General features: G+C 40.9%; 2 protein-coding genes across 3 annotated transcripts in view; both read right to left on the bottom strand.

Moving 5' to 3' along the window:
* The window catches only part of rab28 (RAB28, member RAS oncogene family), a 28,657-nt gene extending 19,260 nt beyond the window's left edge, over window positions 1–9,397 (bottom strand). Inside the window, exons 1-2 of one of the 2 annotated variants that reach the window (XM_044040761.1) lie at window positions 8,896–9,397; window positions 3,473–3,569 (exon numbers count right to left, since the gene is read on the bottom strand). In XM_044040761.1, coding sequence (XP_043896696.1) covers window positions 3,473–3,569; window positions 8,896–8,970 — 172 coding nt within the window. In that variant the 5' untranslated portion in view covers window positions 8,971–9,397. The remainder of the gene's footprint in view (window positions 1–3,472; window positions 3,570–8,895) is intronic. The other variant, XM_044040762.1, reaches the window with a different exon arrangement.
* A 5,071-nt stretch (window positions 9,398–14,468) lies between these two features.
* On the bottom strand, window positions 14,469–17,825 carry nkx3-2 (NK3 homeobox 2). The gene is made up of 2 exons (XM_044039848.1): window positions 16,757–17,825; window positions 14,469–15,744 (listed from the first exon to the last, which is right to left on the bottom strand). Exons 1-2 carry the CDS (start codon window positions 17,127–17,129, stop codon window positions 15,320–15,322), a joined length of 798 nt encoding a protein of 265 aa, XP_043895783.1. The 5' UTR covers window positions 17,130–17,825; the 3' UTR covers window positions 14,469–15,319.

The raw sequence follows: 17,825 nt of genomic DNA, 5'->3' as shown, positions 1-17,825 counted from the left end.
GACAGGAATGCTATCAATATCTCAAATGAAAAACACATTTACAAATCAGTTCTATGAAGTGGGGGTAGATCTTTCTTTCTTTCTTTCTTTTCTTGAGAACAAAAGTCAAAATTCCACAGTTTGTGGCTTTCCATACCAGATTCTTTCCCCCTTTTTAATAATTAAGTTTTTGTCCTGAAGAAACAGCTACAGCTGCCTGTATAATTGATGATTTTGGGCAATTTTTTTTTACCATTAAATTCCACACTGTTGATATACATTATGGAATCAATAAGTCAGTGATTGATCTCTCATGTTAAGGACGCTTGCCTGGCAGGTTCACCGACACCTCACATCCAAGAATATCCAGCACTAAGATTGAGAGGCATGAATAGGTGCGCTTACACTCTTATTTAAACAGCCTCGATACACTGGCAGTAGAGAAATGATTACTTATTAGCCTTGGAAGAGCTGTTTGCATTGTGCCATTTCCTGCCAAGTCAGGGAAAGTGAGGAGAATTATGTGCTGTTAAGGAAAATAGCAATAATTAAACACAAAATAAGAGGAAAAGAAGACTCCTGTCCTTATGCCCATGGAAAGAGAAGGAAAGAGTGAATGGGAGGGGGGAGAGAAAGACAGGCACAAAAACCAAATCCAAATAAATATTTTCTTCCTCTGGAAAATGAAAGGGGTGGTTAAAAAAAAAGAAGTCAAAAAAACAGGAGGAGGAGGAGGAGGAGGAGGAAGGACCAGACAGCGAGGAGTTTATGTTGGTGTGATGAGGGCCCAGCTCTGGGCTGGAGCAGTGATGGGGAGCAGAGCGTACCCTGTGGACACGGCTGGACGACTCAACCCCTTCATAAGTCCCCTTTATAAAGCAGGGAAAGGAAACGCTGAGGTTCACAGTCACTACATCCAGACTATACAGTGTCAATGTAAAGCCACGCCGAGCGGTGCAATGAATGATGGCTAAAGAGCCATCCCCACCCATCCTCACACACCAGCTTTATTTATGTTACTGAGATTCACGTCGACTCAACAGCACTGACCTTTTTCAGCTCACAGAGAGTTCTGCCTCACGGACGCGGCATCTCTGCCACAGCAAACGGTGAAATTGTCAGTATCGGGCATTTTCTAGGTTGACGCCGTAGTTAGTTGATGCCATAATGAGCACAATTTCTAACCATCCATTAACGTCAACATATTTAGATCTTTGAGCGGACTGTCTCCATCCTCCGTGCTCGGGTCAGCGCCTGAGGGTGGGAACTGCGGAGCGAGAGCAGAGCGTCAGAGCCAATTTGGGTCCAGTTGTAAAAGTTATTAGACTCCCAAACTCATTATGTGTTTTGGGTTTCAACCAGACAAACACGATAATTAGGTTTTTCTAATATCAGGTCATTTGTATTGAATAAGGTCAAAAAAGGACCACGTTTATTAGACTGTCTTTTAAGTACGACACAGTTAAAAAACAGCCTCTGAAAGTTTGAGTGTGACAAGTAAATTTCACCTTTGCTCTGCTCCCGTCACCACTTGCACCTCGCTGGTTTGGCAGGGACATCTGGACGGGGCATTGTTATAAAAATCATGCACAGAGGAGGCTATTGTGTGCCAGTCGGCCTCACCTCACCTTTCCCTGCGTTGGAAAATGTACATTAACTTTGACAAGCCGGGCCTTCATGGAGAGTGAGGCCAACACTGGCTATAGGCTTCTCCCCCCCGCTGCAATAGACCCTCATAGCCCCACAGAAACCTGGAGAGCCACACAATCTCTCCAATACAAGGCAGGGTGGAGGTCCCAACAAAGTTTGGGACCACCCACCTCACAGAGCCACCCTCCTCTTCATCAGCTCATCAACACCCAATTCCCCATAAAATGGGACATTTAACAACTCTGGTGTCAGACCTTGTGTTGTTGCTGCCCAGTGATACACACGTTCAGTGTATAAGCCACATTTAAACAGAGCCTCCAGTTAAACGCTTGAGGGATCACTGATTATTTCAGGAAAGAAACTTACTGGAAAGAGATTAACAGCATTTGTTCAAGTTCATTTTACACAGTTGAGCCCAGCCTGTGCTTTTAGTTGGCTCTTTCATTCTGACTCCACCACAACATTTTTGGGGCTTTAGTTCCTCTAAGTCTCATAAGCTGAAACTGACACAAAATCAAAATAGAATCCCTCGGCCAAGTCACAAATCAGCATAACTTTTACATTTAGCACTTAATTTGCCCTCGCTTAATGTTGTTTTATTAGTAATGAAAGAATGGAGACACTTTGCAGATTTCTGGAGCTTAGGCCTTGGCAGCGTTTGAGCAACTCCATTTAAGATGCTGACAAAATCCTCATTTCACATGGTAGGAAGTAAAAATGGAGTCTAAATATAGCATTTGTCAATAAACATTTATTTTACAAATCTAAGGGGGATACAGTGTGTGGCTTTATTTCAGTGGGTTCAACGTAAATAAATAAGAACATGAGCGTTTTATGCGGTGCAGGACAAAGATCAGTTGAACTTGGGGATCGGCAATATGGATGTAAAATGTTAATGTATTTACTCTATTCTGCGCCCACAGAATTACGAGCGAGGCTCAACCATTAAGACATAAACTGTCCACTGGCCTTGTGGAGTAAAAAAAAGATGTGTGCTCTGTCTGGGGCTTTCAGGGTGAATAACCCTGAGAAGTGGCAGACGCTCGACAATAAGAAGCTTCCAGAAAATTCTCATTCAGCACCCGAGCTGACCTGAAGAAGAAAGAAATGGCAATGTAGGACTAGAAAATATGAGAGATAAAACATTATTTTGCATCAATGGGTCCTGTTTAACCGTCAATGAACATTCTAGGTCTTTTTAATCCTTTACCACTGAGCGTATCGCAGACGACGTGTTTACGCACTTATGCAACGGCTTGTGCTATCGGAAAAATCCCAACGAATTCGGAAAGCAGAGAAGTCGTACTGGAAAGCCAACCTGTGGTTATTACGGTAATTTAACTCGCACTGTTGCAGAAAGCCGGCAAATCAGCGTCTTTGTCACCAGAGAGGAGAGAGTTGGAAAAAACGCCTGTACATAGTTTCCATTCTTTGGCAAATTTGTATTATACTGTTCAAATTTCAAATTTAACAAATACTGGTGTTTTTACTCAATAAAAATAAAAAAAATGGTTAATACACTATTTTAACATGCAGTAAATGGTACATAACTGCCCGATATTGAAAGTTATTCTGGAAAAATGGGCAAAAGCACTTCCTCATAGGACATATGCAGGCACTTTTATGGTTAAAATAAGTTTAAAGTAAAAGTAAAAGAAAGTCCAGACACACATTTTGAGGCTTAGGTCAACAGTTCTGTATCACAGTTCTAAACGGGCACTAAGCATCAAGGCACAGTCGTCTTAATGCAATCTCTGCCCCTGCGTGAAAGCACAGTGCACGTGTCCACGCAGAGCCTCCAAACAAGCAGACACTCCCATAAAAGATTATGAAGGTGTCTCACCTGGAAGGCTTATTCTCTTCAGAAAGAAATCCAGGCCGATGGTTTGTTTGTACTGCTTCCCAAAGGCCTCCTGTGAAAACCTGGTGGCGAGTGACGTCTGAAAAACAGAGACAGACGCGAGAGAGTGAGAGTGAGAGAGAAGTTAAAATGTGTCATTTAAAACTAATGTGTTTTTAAAAGAAAAATGCCTTTAAGATAAAAGGTGATCTTTACATAATATTTGCCCGACAGACAATATTCACTCATAAATACATAACTCAGAAACCAAATGAAAATCATAGCGTCGCCCAGAGCAAAATGTAAGATGCTGCAGAAGTTCCTTCCAGAGAAAATATACAGTATATTAAAGAGCTTCCTGCAAGAGGGATATTTCAGTGGTGAGCAGAAGAAGAAGAAAAAACTTAATTCATTCACACTGAGAGAATGAGGTGCCAAACTAAGCTTTTTACAATATTTCAATTTCTAAGATTTCTAAAAACACAAGGGTATAAAGTTATCATATCACAACACTTCCATGTGTTCCTTTTCCACTACAGTGCACGGCCAGATTTCTAGGGCAATGTAACTTCGAAGTGTGCTCCGCTCATTTCACTCATTTCATCATTACAAATCCATCTACAGAAAATAGAGGCATGATTGACTCGAAGGCGCACTGATGTAATTGTCCGTCTCCTCCACCTTCCTCGCTGCTCGGCCCGCGGTTGTGACAGTGAAATTCGACGTGAATTACAAAAACAGGTGCGGGAGTATGTGTCATGTCTCCAGACAGCAGACCTAATAATTGCCACAAATTATAAAACCTCCATCACTGTCACTGTTGTGTTTGACGAGGAAAGAAATAGCACGTTAGGGGCTCTCCTGAAATCCATGGGAATCCGTAGCACAAGGCTTGACATGCCAAGTTTAATTCATTTTGATGGATGGGGACGGGAATGAAGTGCTGAATGTCTATTAGCTATCTTTAGAGCAGTGTGCTTACATAAACACAACAGAAAAGTGAAGCAATGGGACTCTCTGAGTGTTCATGTGGCAGCAAATGCATTTTAATGTGGTACTTGACAATCACTGAGGGTTAGAGGATTTGAAACTAAATTCTTTCTTTCAGTCCACTAAGCTTTCACTTGAGCCTGTGCCCTTATCTTTCTCCAGTCGTACTCAAATACGACTGCACTTTGTCTTGTAACTGCTCCAGGGAAAAGAAAAAGGAAGATACTCTATTATTTATATTATTCTTTCTTTCAAGTCATAGTCCCTTTCAAAATAAAACCTCAACATGTAACCACGTCCTTCTTGATCAACGTGTCCTTCAGGGGTGCAGCTCATACTCCATGATCCATCTAATTCTTTTAAAAGTTCACTAACCTGCAGACTTTTTCAAATCACAGCACGCAGGGCATATCATAGCCCCGAGAGCGGCTGAGGAATGACTAGAGGTGACTGACGCAACAAGGAGAAAATCGGCCATTTAAGTAGCCCAAACAATCACTGACAACACAGGAATAACAAGCTCGGACAGCAAAAATGTATTCCACATGCTCGCGCTGGCCTAGTCGGCCATTTGTCTTGGCATTCCAGTAGCTTGGCCCTCCTCCCTCAAACGTAGACCTCTTTTTTTTTTTCCACCATACAATTGGAGCTAACCAGCGAATGTAAAAGCTGGCGTAATCCTGACACTCCAATAGAGAACAGCACAGGGTCACCGATGATACCAGTGCCGGGAAATGAGGGAAGTTCTACTGAAACAAGAAACTGAGAGAGAGAGAGAGAGAGAGAGAGAGAGAGAGAGAGAGAGGGAAAAAATATGGCAAGCTGATTATGTCCATGTGATGCAACTCGTAGGAGAGAGAGAGGCCGAGCATTTGTTGCAGCATGGTATTAAAATTGCTTCTTTATTCTCCTCACAGTCAGATATAGAAGTTATTCTGATGAACAGTTTCTCTGTTGAGGACGTTGCTGGGAAATCGGGGATTGAAAAACAGAGCCGTGTTTAAGTTAATGCCCAGCGCCCTCATACGTAACCCACCATATTTTAAAAACATCTCGCTCAGGTGGACAAGCCATCTCAGATCCGCCCCTCTATTTCTGAATGGACACCCGACCACAAGCAAAAATACCGCTTGGACTACGCCGTCCAAGAAAAACTGATCCGATTGCAATTTGCTGAGCAAATTGACATTAATAAGGGGGGGAAACGGCATTCAAGGTGTCAGTCAGTGGTGTCTGCTCAAAATGGGGGGCAGGGCTCCTGTTTTCTGCCCAAAACAGACAAGCAGGTAAGTCATTCAGACAGTGACGAGCTGACACCTGGCAGCAGTGTGGGGAGGGTTATTAATGTAGCGTATCTGCTGGGAACTGAGTTGTGTGTGTTCTCTGATCAGACCCCCACCCCCCAAACCCCAAATGAAAATGTCGACTTTCCAGAATGAGAACATTCATTTTTCTCATCGGGTCTCACCATTACTGCTACATTCATTTTCTTTCTCCCCGAGGAAGGAGAGATTAGTTATGAAAGGGGAAGTGTAGCTGAAAAGCACTTGACATCATTCTCTTAACGTTCGCACTCATTCATTCGGGGGGACTGGAGATGCAGTGAAGAAGAAACGCAGCTCAATTGTCATGACGACCTGCAAATAATTGTTTGGTGTGGCAAAGGGAGGGAGGGGAAATTCCACTGTTATGGACGTAAGTTAGACCGTTTTTAATCTGGCTCTTTCATATTTTTTTAATGAACACACTGAAGGATTCAGTCCAGTGGTTTTGAAAAGGGAACTGGGACTAAGAGCAGTCCATGACATCACCAACGGGCAAACACAAGGCATCAAGAAAAGTTATATTTCTCCTCATCGTTCAGACACAAACTCTGTTCCCAGTGTTAGTTAAATCTATCAAATGAGAAAATAATAACATCTATTACAGGGATTAAGCAGACTTCATTTCCTTAAATCTGGAGCCAGATGCATAAGGGGGTCTTGGCCTGGAGAAGAGAGGTGCACTGACAGAAAACAACAACCAGCTGTAAGATCGTGGCTTTAGCAAACGGTGGGCTTCTTTTATCAATTACCGCACTTGCTGTGATGCAGCCCGAGTTCACACAGCAGTAGCTGTGAAGTGTTAAGTCAAATACAGGAAGTGTAACTTCATAATTTAATATTCAAAACAATAAGAACAATTAAACAAACTAAACATAAAGGAGGAATTAAAAGTTAACTTGTTTTTTTGTTAATACATGTCTAATAGAATAGGATAAAATAGATCTAGATTATTGTCCACCAAGGTAGAAGTTATCCTTTAACACAGATTAAAGAGAAGCTTTTTAGTTCATGATTAAATTCTCTCGCAATGCAGTCTAACATGTGGGTTTGCATCACCATGACTGCAGCCATTAAAATGCACAATAAATAACCTTCATTTTAATGAATATTAATGTTGATGTGAAGTGGCAGGGTGTTTACATTTTGTCTCTATCAAGACTTCAATTAATTCCAAAAATATAAGGAAACGACATCATACAGATAGATAATTGTGTAATTATTCAATCCAAATGTCTACAAACGTCGAGCGAGCTGCCAAAATAACCCGGTGAAACTGTGTCCGCCTCCGTACATCACATGCGCTCACACTCATGCCTCCAGTCTGAAAGTCTCCTCTTCTTAACTGCAACATAAACAATCAACCATCCTGCTGAGTCACAGTAAGGTCAACAACGTTGTTGCATCCATCTGTACGGAAGAACAGCTCGGAATAAACGGACCGTTTTGACAGAAAACACAAGCAAGAATCCAGAAGCAGGCAGTTAATGCCACAGCACGACCAATCATCGTCATTGCGCTCTGTTTATACACTATGGTAATTCCTACTGCCATTAGCAACCATCCTAATCCTCCTGAGGTTTTCAGCGCTCAGATGCAGGCCAGAGAAAAATGCAGAGGCAGAATAAGTGAAGGCAAAGAATGAAATAAATAAATAAAAATATGTTTTGTGTTTTCGGTTCATGTTTTCTAAAGTTGCAGTGTGATGAGCTCTCCTGGACACTATGGGAGTACAGAAAATACATCATTTGTTGCAGGACAAGTACCTTAATACTGTGCTCTTGTTCACATTATAACCTAAATGTTGCCTTAAGGTCATGTGTACACCTTTGCACATCCACGGCCAGAAAAAAACATCTGATTTATTGGCATGATCCATATTATCCATATAGAAAAAGAAAAAGAAACTCGAGAGCCATCTCAGTCTGAACACTCTAGGCTGCTTAAATCGGATTTCAAATCTTCTTTAGCGTCACACAAAGACGACATGGAAACCAGTATCACACCCGCAGTGTGAAGACAAACTCAGCGACAAAAGGAGCTTTGCACCACAACTCGACAAGGTGATTATTTGGAGAGCAAGATGATGGAGTGATGAAGACCACGCCACAAACACACATATCCAATTTGATCACTTGCAAATCGACATTCTGATTCAATTAGGATTCTAATTTTCCTACAGTCCAAACACTAATTCTGTTCAAATATTCATTGTTGTTTGCAATGTTTATTTTTTACAAAAGTACTGAAAACTATTCTGTGTTTTTACTGATGTAGATTGGCTTTCACTACAAACTGTTTTTACACAAATGTTTCAGAACTTTGATTGAGCGGGGTCTAACTATTAGATGTTGTTTCACCATGTACAGTTTGTGTGTGTGTTATTGTATGAGTAGCTTTGTGAGGACTAGGAATGGGACGATTTTAAAAGTTTACGTCTCAATAATCCCTGGCCAAAAGTAATGCGATTAACGATATTATTGGGGGGAAAAATTTGTTTTAATATGATTTACAGGTGTAGCTTCCTGTCTGCACTTACAGTGGTCAGAAACATCGCAGAAAGGATACGTATTTTAAGTGAAAAAAATTTAATAAGCTCATAGACGGTGAAATATCGATGTTTTCCTTCATTCACGATCAACAGGATAATAGAAATTCACCACGATTAACTTATAGTAAGTGCTTTTAGTCCCGAAAAGCGATAATATTGTGTGTTATCCCCAAAAAAAACTATAAATCATACAGAGTACGGACTTTTTGGATTTTTGGCTGGTCCTCAGAACTTTAAAGGGCTTTTTCAGGGTTAAGACCTGGTTTTAGGGTTAAAACTAGACTTAAGGTTCAGAGTTAGGGACTTAGTTGTAATGTTTAAGGTTAAGGTAAGTGGTTATGAAATGCGTTATATTTACGTATGAGGGTCCTCACTTCGAATGCTGGGCAAACGTGTGTGTGTGTGAGAGAGAGACTGTTAGCCTATCGTGTTATTAGCAGATAGCTGGCTAAGCTAGGTTAGCGTCAGTCGCCATGGTGACGGTGCACGAGACGGTTACCATGAAAAGCAGGATACGTGTGTGTGCGCGAGAGAAAGGGAGACAGCGACAGGGAGAGACTTACCTTCCCACAAGCACCATCTCCAATCACGACAATTTTGAGCTGTTTGTCCTGACTCTCCTCCTCCGAGTCCGACATGGCGCTGAAATAAATGTGCCTCGACTGTGTCGCTGTATGAACCCGAAACGCTCTCAAGCTTCTCCCCCCGGTGTGTGAACGTGTCTACGAGGATAATCACAGATGGATTAGACAAGCGTTTGGTGGGGAAACCGACGCCATTTTGACTCTGCTAACAGCACCGACTGACTGCTGCTGCTGCTGCTGCTCGGCGTCATACACTCACGCGCTGCTGCTGCGACAAAAACACTGTCTCTACACGGTTTTAAAAAAACAAAAACATGCGAGCGAATATCTAACCGGAAAGGAGACAAAAGCTCATCAACTGTCACGACAGTTTGTCCCTGTTTTCACTGGCGCCACGGACACCGTAGCATTATCATGGGTAAAACTGCTACAACAGAACCGGAAACCCAGCCAGCGCCAGTGTGGTGGTGGTTGCGTCCCGTATGTGACGCGCTGCAGTTGCCATAGTAACAGGGGTCAAAGTGTAACTACTGTGTGTATACAAATATGAAATATATTTATATTAAAAACAGAAGCAGAACAACTACTTTTGGAAAATAACTCTTCAGAGGGAAACATTGTACTTTTGATGGCTATAGTTTAAAAGTTCACAATAATATAATAAAAAATAAATTACAATTTTAAACACAAATCGTCAGAGAACAGAGAATCATCAACAACATTTTGTCTCATCTTGTTTAATTGATCACGATGTATGTGAATTTCTGTGTGTGTGTCAACACTTCATTATTATTATTATTTGTATTAGGAATAGATGAATAAATATGAGTTATTTTACATTTGATACACATGTAGCTACATTGTAGACTTTGGTGGTGGCAAACGTGACCAGATCAACTTTCTTCTAAGTGTGAGTGGACTTGTACTGACCCTCTCTGTGAATGAAAGCTTCATTATTTCTGAGAGAGACAGAAAACCTTTGATACCACACTGTGTCGTGAGGTAGAATTAGTCAATTAAAAAAGTCAATTGATAAATGTAAACGACTTACAGTCACTGGACTTTTGATTGATATTTAACAGTGAAAGTCATCAGCATAAATGTAAAGGAAAGTAATCATTACTAGTTCATGTGAATAATAACAATATTTATAAATATTTGTATTTCAGCAATCCAAGTCACTGATGTTTTAATAACAAAAGATTTCAGATGATGTTATAACACTATTTGGTTGAGGTTTTTTTTGCATGTGTTAACAGACACACAGACTCATCGGAGGTAACTTTGCATGTGATATAGTCCCTCTGCAATACAAGGTTAGAAACTGGAGCATGTGGACCAGATTAAGTTTATATTTTACTCTGGTGCTTTAAATGTCAAAGATTGTGATTCATCAGATGACGTAAAAATGATACAGACTGAATATGAGGCTTTTGTGGTGTCTGTGGGTCTTGTAGAAAAATGTTCTGGTAGAAAAATGTTTGAATGCAGCATTTTATCACGTGATAGATTATATTTATATACTTGTACACAAAATAGCATTTCATTTGAACTTAAATAGTCTATTTTTGTATGTACTGCACCTTGTCTAGAATTCCTATCGACTGAACATTGTCATATTTCCTCCATGAATAGACATAAACGTGTGATATTATGGTAGGTTACTACCAAACAGGTGATATACTATGATACTACTATTTTTGGGCTGTCTTTCATTCAGTTCACACATGGACACATGCGGGCATTATGGGTAACTGTAAAGGTTATATATACTGGGGGGGAGTCGAACATGATGATTTCGGTTCACCTGAATGAAAACACAGTTCCCAGTCTAAATAAAAGTTTCAGTTTCAGCACCTTTAAGGATTTTACATCACAGTAAACCATTATGGACAGTTGTTCCTTAGCAGACCTGTTCATATAGAAAGACCTTCTTATTTTTTATAGCTCAAGAGTCTCCCAGTCGGCCACAGTTCAGATATATCGGTATGTTACCAGCTGTGAATGCAACATGGATGTTTTGACAAAATGGGCATTGGCTGAAAGATGTTTTTTTTGTTTTGTTTATTTTAAATACAGTTATTTGGTAACAATAACTGTTAGGGTAATAGGGTAATACGGTTTTAATTTGTAAAATTATTCTCTATAGATCCTATAATCACAATAAGGGGACGGAACTTATACTTTATGCAGCCTATACCTTTTTATTATAATATATCATTCACTTTAATAATAAAGTCTTAAACACAAGGCTGTAGTACAGGACACTGGATTTTTGTACATTCAGGAATACAGTATGTGGAATTTGTTTTTAACCAAATAAAAAGTTTAACTATAGAAAAGTGAGTTGTAATATTCAGTAATCTACACACAATTCTAATGAAATGTTTCACTCTGTCATGGAATTTTCTTTGGTATGAAATCTTATTTGTGTGTAGGTTTTGTCATGTGGTGTTTAAAAAAAAACAGAACCTGAACCTGAATCATGGCTCGTCTTTCACATTTGGCTTCAGGAGACGGGGAGGAGGATGTCGCTGGAACATGGGGGACGAGGAGGAATTCGCACCTGGGCCACTTTGAAGCAGGTGGCAGTGGGTGTCAGTCACGTCCGTGTCGTCCTGTAAAGAAATGCTCATAGGGGTATGATTGACAGCTTTCAAACCGGAAGTCTCATTGTTGTTGTTTTTTAGAGGTTGCCGTGGAGACGACCGGGATGTTGAAGGGTGATTGAAGGTGATTTGTGGATGATTTTTTTTCTTAGACACACCAGTGAAGAAGAGAGCGTTTCTGATGAAAAATTTGGAATATGATACTGATTTAACACATTTTTATATACAATATATACAAATACTCATATGTGTAATTAATTATCCTGATGATATCATAAAATCATATCATATTTAAGAGGCGCTACATTATCACCGTCATTAGATTTTTTTTAATTGACTTATAAAGGTTTTACACCTTGCAAAATTTGCTTCATCAAAGATAATTTTTAATAAAATAAAACAAAACAAGCACACTCAGTAGACTATATAAAATATGCGACTGGGACTGTTTTAAAACAAGTGCAATTATTGGTCAAATAATATTATAGGCCTAACAGTGCGTAAATTAACCTCCTGTTGATTATTAGGCATGACCTTAATTCAGGGGGGCATTGACAATATTAAATTAAATAACATTGAGAATGAAGTCTGTATTAAAACCAAATGGGCACGAGATTCATGAGAAGATATTTTTGCAGCGTGATTTTGGTGGTAAATCGTGAACTCCTGCTGTGTTTCTGACTTCTGACTAAAGAACTCCATTCACGTTGTCAACCACAAAAAAAGACAGACGTCCAACCTATTAAGGGATAAAAGAGGAGCTCGAACTGACTCAAAAGTTTTAATCTAGGTCGAGTTTAAATTAGCTCACGTGTCCACGTCTCTGTGCGTGTGCAGCGTGTCTATTAAACGCCAATTTTCTATCATTGATTCTGTAACTTGATATAAATCAACAGCTGGAGAGTCTCAACAAGTGCGATAATTACAGCTCAGCACAGAAGTCAAGAGCGCGGCGGGATTGTCCTTGACTCTTGGATACGAGATGGCGAAGATCAGTTCAGGCCACGCAAACCACATTTTTAATCGGAGAGAACGTTATAATGATTCGACAGCAGCGAGAAAACCCGAATAACAATTAAATCAGGCGGACCAAAAAACGTCTATTGAAAGTCAAGTTCCAGCCCATTACAACTCCATGTTTTTTCCCACCACAAAAGGTTAAAAAAAAGTCCCAAAATTGCATTGAAAACACCATGAGATTAAAAATAGCTGTTCCTTTGTTGTTGAATAAGACGAGAAAGTGCGTAAAACATCCTTAAAACATCAATTCTTCAGAGGTCTCACCTTTAATTTTCAAAATCCAGTTCATCCAAAAAATGTGCATAAAATCAGCATAATTAAAAAAAAATATTTGAGCAAAATACACCAAGTGCTTTTCCCACGTAACAAACGTAAAGTATGAAAAATAACCATGCAGTGGAATGAGGCTAATGTACACCGATGAGGGTATTTGTAGTTCAACAAACGCAGGTAGAGAGGAAAAAACAGCCAAAGCGATGTCTCTCTATATCAGATATCTTCCCATGCAGGTATGAAAGGAAGTCATGTGGGACGGTCCACTCCTCAGTATCCTCCTCTGTCCTTTAGGAGACAATGAGGAGCATCACTGCCGCTGGAGATTATGGCCTCGGGGCATGGCGACGCTATATACAGCAGATCAGATTTTAGAACACAGAGGGGCCGCTCGTCAGTATAGGAGGACTGGTTTCACTATATGGGTTAAAAAAAGATGCAGCACTGATCAAACAAAACCCTGCCTTTACCTTTATATACGTCAACCCACGTGTCCGTGCGTAAAAGGCGTCAGTGCGCAAAAGCAGAGTGTCATTACGCACTGCGGCTGTCAGCTCTGAAATGGACTATTTTCACATTTGGGTGCAAATAAATGACACCTCTGTGACTCAGTGACCTCCACTTTACATATGGTAGACTAAATGTATGCTGTATATGCACACACACAACTGTGAGACGCTGCCCACACCATTTTAGAAACCTACAGTATCAGTGGGAGTGAGAAGGTGTCTGTGATGTCCGACCCAGACTTTACACTCAGACAGAATAAGCCGATACTCCCATAATAATTCAATTTAGAGTGAACTATAGGCCCATTATACATTAATGGCATTTTCCCGTTTGTTACATAGACAAGTATTGCTATTTTCAGAGGCCAGAAAACGAGAATCTCCTCCTTTTTCCGCTTCTTTGGTTTATATTTAAGCGCAGTGACACGGACTCCTTAACCCCGGAATACCCCTCTCCTTGTGTTGACATGCAGCCCTAAAGGTAGCTGTCAGTTTACCCTGTCCGAGAATCACAGTGCTATTCATCATTATTTGACAGGTGTTGTTTGGGAGAGAAGTCATGGTGGCCCACATGAGGAAGAGGAAATTAAATACTTGAATCCAAGAGGTTTTCCTTTTTGGGAGAGACGTTTTCCTGTAGAAAAAATGCGAATATCGTATCAGTAAAGTTTGGCAGAAAATGACAAGAAAATGAACTAATTTATTGATTCATTTAATTGAATCAGCTATTGATATATATATATATATATATATATATATATATATATATATATATATATATATATAGGCCAGTTTCAGTTTGTTTAGCAGGGAAACATACTATTTGTTATTTTAACTGATAACTATGGTTTTATGCATCAACATCAAACATAAGCAATAGTTGTTATTTGTTTATTACAAAGCAGTAAATATTAAATGTGTCCTGTGTATTTCCAGCGTTCAGTAAAAAAAAAATTATTATTACACCATTAACCAGCGCTTTACGTGAAATAAGACAATATATATCCAATTCAAATGTGTTACAATTATTAATAAAATCAGACTGTTTTATTAGAGTTGTTTTTTAATAGAATGCCTCCATTGCCCCCGCATTACACTCCAGCATAAAACGCCTACAAATCAAACTGCATTCAAGCGGAGGTAATGCCTGATATGTTTTAATGTTGTCATTTAACAGGAGTAACACATGTACAATTTATCCTGTTTTCCTGCCACACGATCACTGCAGGCCAACGACACAACAACAACAACACCCTCTCTTCAGCCTGACACTGTACAAAATATCCGAACTATAATGTCTTTCTTTTTTTTTATACATTGAAATAATGTAATAATGCATATGCTCAAAAAGTGCTGAAATATCTTACCTTTACAAACACAGCAAGGAAACAAAAACAAAAAAAACAAAACAAAAAACACACACAACCTGTAACAGAGACAGTTATTTGAAAAGTCAATGGAATATGCCTATTTCCAATCACTGCAGAGGTAGGAAGGCGCATGTAAAAAATATAAACCAGCATAAGGTGACACACTTTCAGTCTGTGGAGGCCTCAGGGTCACAAAATGGGGTCCGGGTCCGGGTCCGGGGGTGTCGGGCTTCAGGTGTCCTTCAGGGAATCCTTGCCTTTGATGTTCTCCTCAAAGTTAAACATACTGATATTTAAAAAGAGGTCCAGTCACATCGCTCCACCCTCTCACAGCTCAGATATTCACGATTATATTCTTTAAATCGTGTAGAATATCGTCTGTATCGGGGATCCTCTGTATTAACTCAAAATAAGGAGTCATTTTTGAGGATGTGGATGCATAAAAACGCTTGCTCTGGCCTGAACAGCAACGAAGATGCACTACAACCAGAGACCGCTGAGCAGATTATCCTCCTCTTGTCAGAAGAAAAAAAATAGTTTAGTTTATTTTGTTTGATTTCCTGGGAGCAAAAAAAAAACAGTAAAAAATAGGATCTGAATAAATACAGTCATGACTGAGATCTCACTGGTTCCCCGCACACGCAGAGAGTGTCCACGCAGGGAGGCAGTAGGCGTAGGGGTAATAGTAGGACGGCTGCAGGGAGAGCAGCGGGGGCCGCAGGATCTCTCCCGGGCTGTACTGTCTCTGGTCGTCCCGCACCAGAACCTTCACCGCCACTTTCTTGGCCGCCGGGGTGGACGCCATCAGATCGGCGGCCATTTGGCGGCGTTTCGTCTTGTAGCGACGGTTCTGGAACCAGATCTTGACCTGAGTTTCTGTGAGCTTCAGGGAGGCCGCGAGGTCCGCGCGCTCCGGCCCGGACAGGTACCGCTGGTGGTTGAAGCGACGCTCCAGCTCAAAGACCTGCGCGTGGGAGAAAGCGGCTCTGGAGCGCTTTTTCCGCTGTTTGGGCTGATCCAGAGTCTTCTCGTCCAACGTGCTGGAGTCTAAGGAGACACGCGCACACACAGAGCATATGAAAGTGAATTCCTGTGTTTATCTGTTACTCATAATCACGGTCAGAGAAACTTTGACGTGGCTCCGCATTTACAGTCTCCAATACACAGAATAAAACAAAGCGCTGATAATCTGATAGCTTTGAAAATGTGAACCATCCGATCAAAAAGCTAGACACGTGAACCTGGCGGGGAGAACTATTCAAGGACAAAGTCACCAGAAACTGAACATGAGGGTCTGAACGTTCATGTAGGATTCATCTATGACTCAAAAGTTCTGCAACTTTTAGACATTTTCCGAGGCACATGGACACACTCACTTTGTACAACGACAAAATGGCCTTGTGTGGAACTATGAGAATTGATCTATTTTCGTTTGTTGACAAACACATTTTTTTTCAAATACATAAAAAACAAATCACACAGAGTGGGTGGGTGCTTCAATGTCTGCGTTACATTTGTCTTAATGTGTCTGGATGTTATGAAATCATGTGATCTGCAGAAACAACCGATTGTTTTGTGAAAGTACATCTCGATTCAACACAGTTTCTGACACTTAACGTGCGTAAATCCAAAACAAAAAATACGTATTATCGACGAGGCACGAATAAGCTTCACATAGAGTGTAACGACTCTCTTTCTCAATGTCCATGTAAAAAAAAAACACAACTTTGTGGTGGTGCCAAAGTCGAACGATTAGACAGTGCTGTCTGATAATGACCGTGCGTAAAAGGTGCATATAGTTTGTGCGTAAAAATTGCACATTTATGTGCGTAAAAGTTAGCAGGGCGTGGAGAAGTTTTGCAAACAGACGTGATATTCTTCACTAACACAATCATGGCTCTGGTTATGATCCCACAGCAGCATAAAACATGCAGCATCAAGAGAGTGACGTTTAAGACAATCCTTTACGGACTGCGCCAAATCAAAGAGCTACAGATTTTTATTGTTATTATTATTATTATTGTTATTATTATTATATGAGTGTTTCGGTCTGACTCACCCGTGGCATTGTTGGGCTCACTGTCGCTCTTTGCGTTCTCCGCAGCTGCAGACTCATGGTCCGTCTCCTCCTGCACACTTTCCTCCGGCACATCCGACGCGGCGTCCCCGTCCTTCTCCGACTTGCACGTGGCCGGAGTCTTGCTGTCGTTGTCGTCGCTGAGTCCCGAGTCCGAGTCGTAGTTTTTCTGGTCCATCGGCTCACACGCTTCACCGTCGTCCCTCCTCGACCCGCCGTTCATCTCCCCAAATATTTTCCAGCACGCAGACTTGGAGAAACACATGTCCAAATCTGGCAAGTGTCGGCTGTCGTCCTTTTTGTTCAGGATGGCTTGGATTGAGAACGGCATCAGCGAGTTCCCACGAACGGCCATTTTCACTGCAGCAAAAAGAAAAAGTTTCCTCTGTCTTCAAGTTGACTAAATAACCGGCCCAGATAAGTGGAGTAAAAGTCACTTCATGGACATTTTAGTCTCCTCCCTTCGTGGAGCTCTGCTGTGGCTGTTAACTTTTCCCCTCCACAGTGGGTTCGTGGTCGCATCCCCGCAGGAGAAGCCGTGGAAAGTTCCTGCTACATCCGCAGGCACGATGCTGCTCCTCCGTACAGCTCTGTCATCAGCCCGGGATCGCTCCACTCTCTGGCTCTTTTCACCCAATTTTTTCTAACGTCCACCCTCACCTGTGACTGACAAGCGCTGCTCGTCGTCTCCCATTGGCCCAAAAAAGGAGGGAAGCTCTGTCCTGATTGGCCACTGTAAATGACGTCACGCCATAATTCAACCGGATGGACAAAAAAAAGTTTAGTGGACGCTTTTTTCGCAGGAGGCAAAACTGTCATGATGAAAGTTGCAAAAACACACGTGTGTTCCATTGGAAACTTTAATCCAAAACACGAGAACAAACGGAATCTCTGCTTAGATTCTGCTTATAATTATATGTGTCTAATTAGGATATCTGATCCTTGAGGGTTTTATGATTATTTGTTGTTAGAAATGTATAAATTTAAGCTCTGGTTAAAAACCCTGTAGTCAGGGAAAAGCTGCGTCCCGTGCGTAAAAGTGTGAAATCTC

Source organism: Solea senegalensis, linkage group LG12 (assembly GCF_019176455.1).
Source record: "Solea senegalensis isolate Sse05_10M linkage group LG12, IFAPA_SoseM_1, whole genome shotgun sequence".
Classification (NCBI taxonomy): Eukaryota; Metazoa; Chordata; class Actinopteri; order Pleuronectiformes; family Soleidae; genus Solea; species Solea senegalensis.
The sequence above is the reverse complement of the archived record's forward strand: the minus strand, read 5'-3'. Positions and strand labels throughout refer to the sequence as shown.

Coding starts and splice junctions, on each gene's coding strand:
- nkx3-2 (XM_044039848.1), bottom strand. CDS start 17,129: ATGGCCGTTCGTGGGAACTCGCTGATGCCGTTCTCAATCCAAGCCATC. Junction 15,745..16,756: donor TGAGCCCAACAATGCCACGG/GTGAGTCAGACC, acceptor GTGTCTCCTTAG/ACTCCAGCACGTTGGACGAG.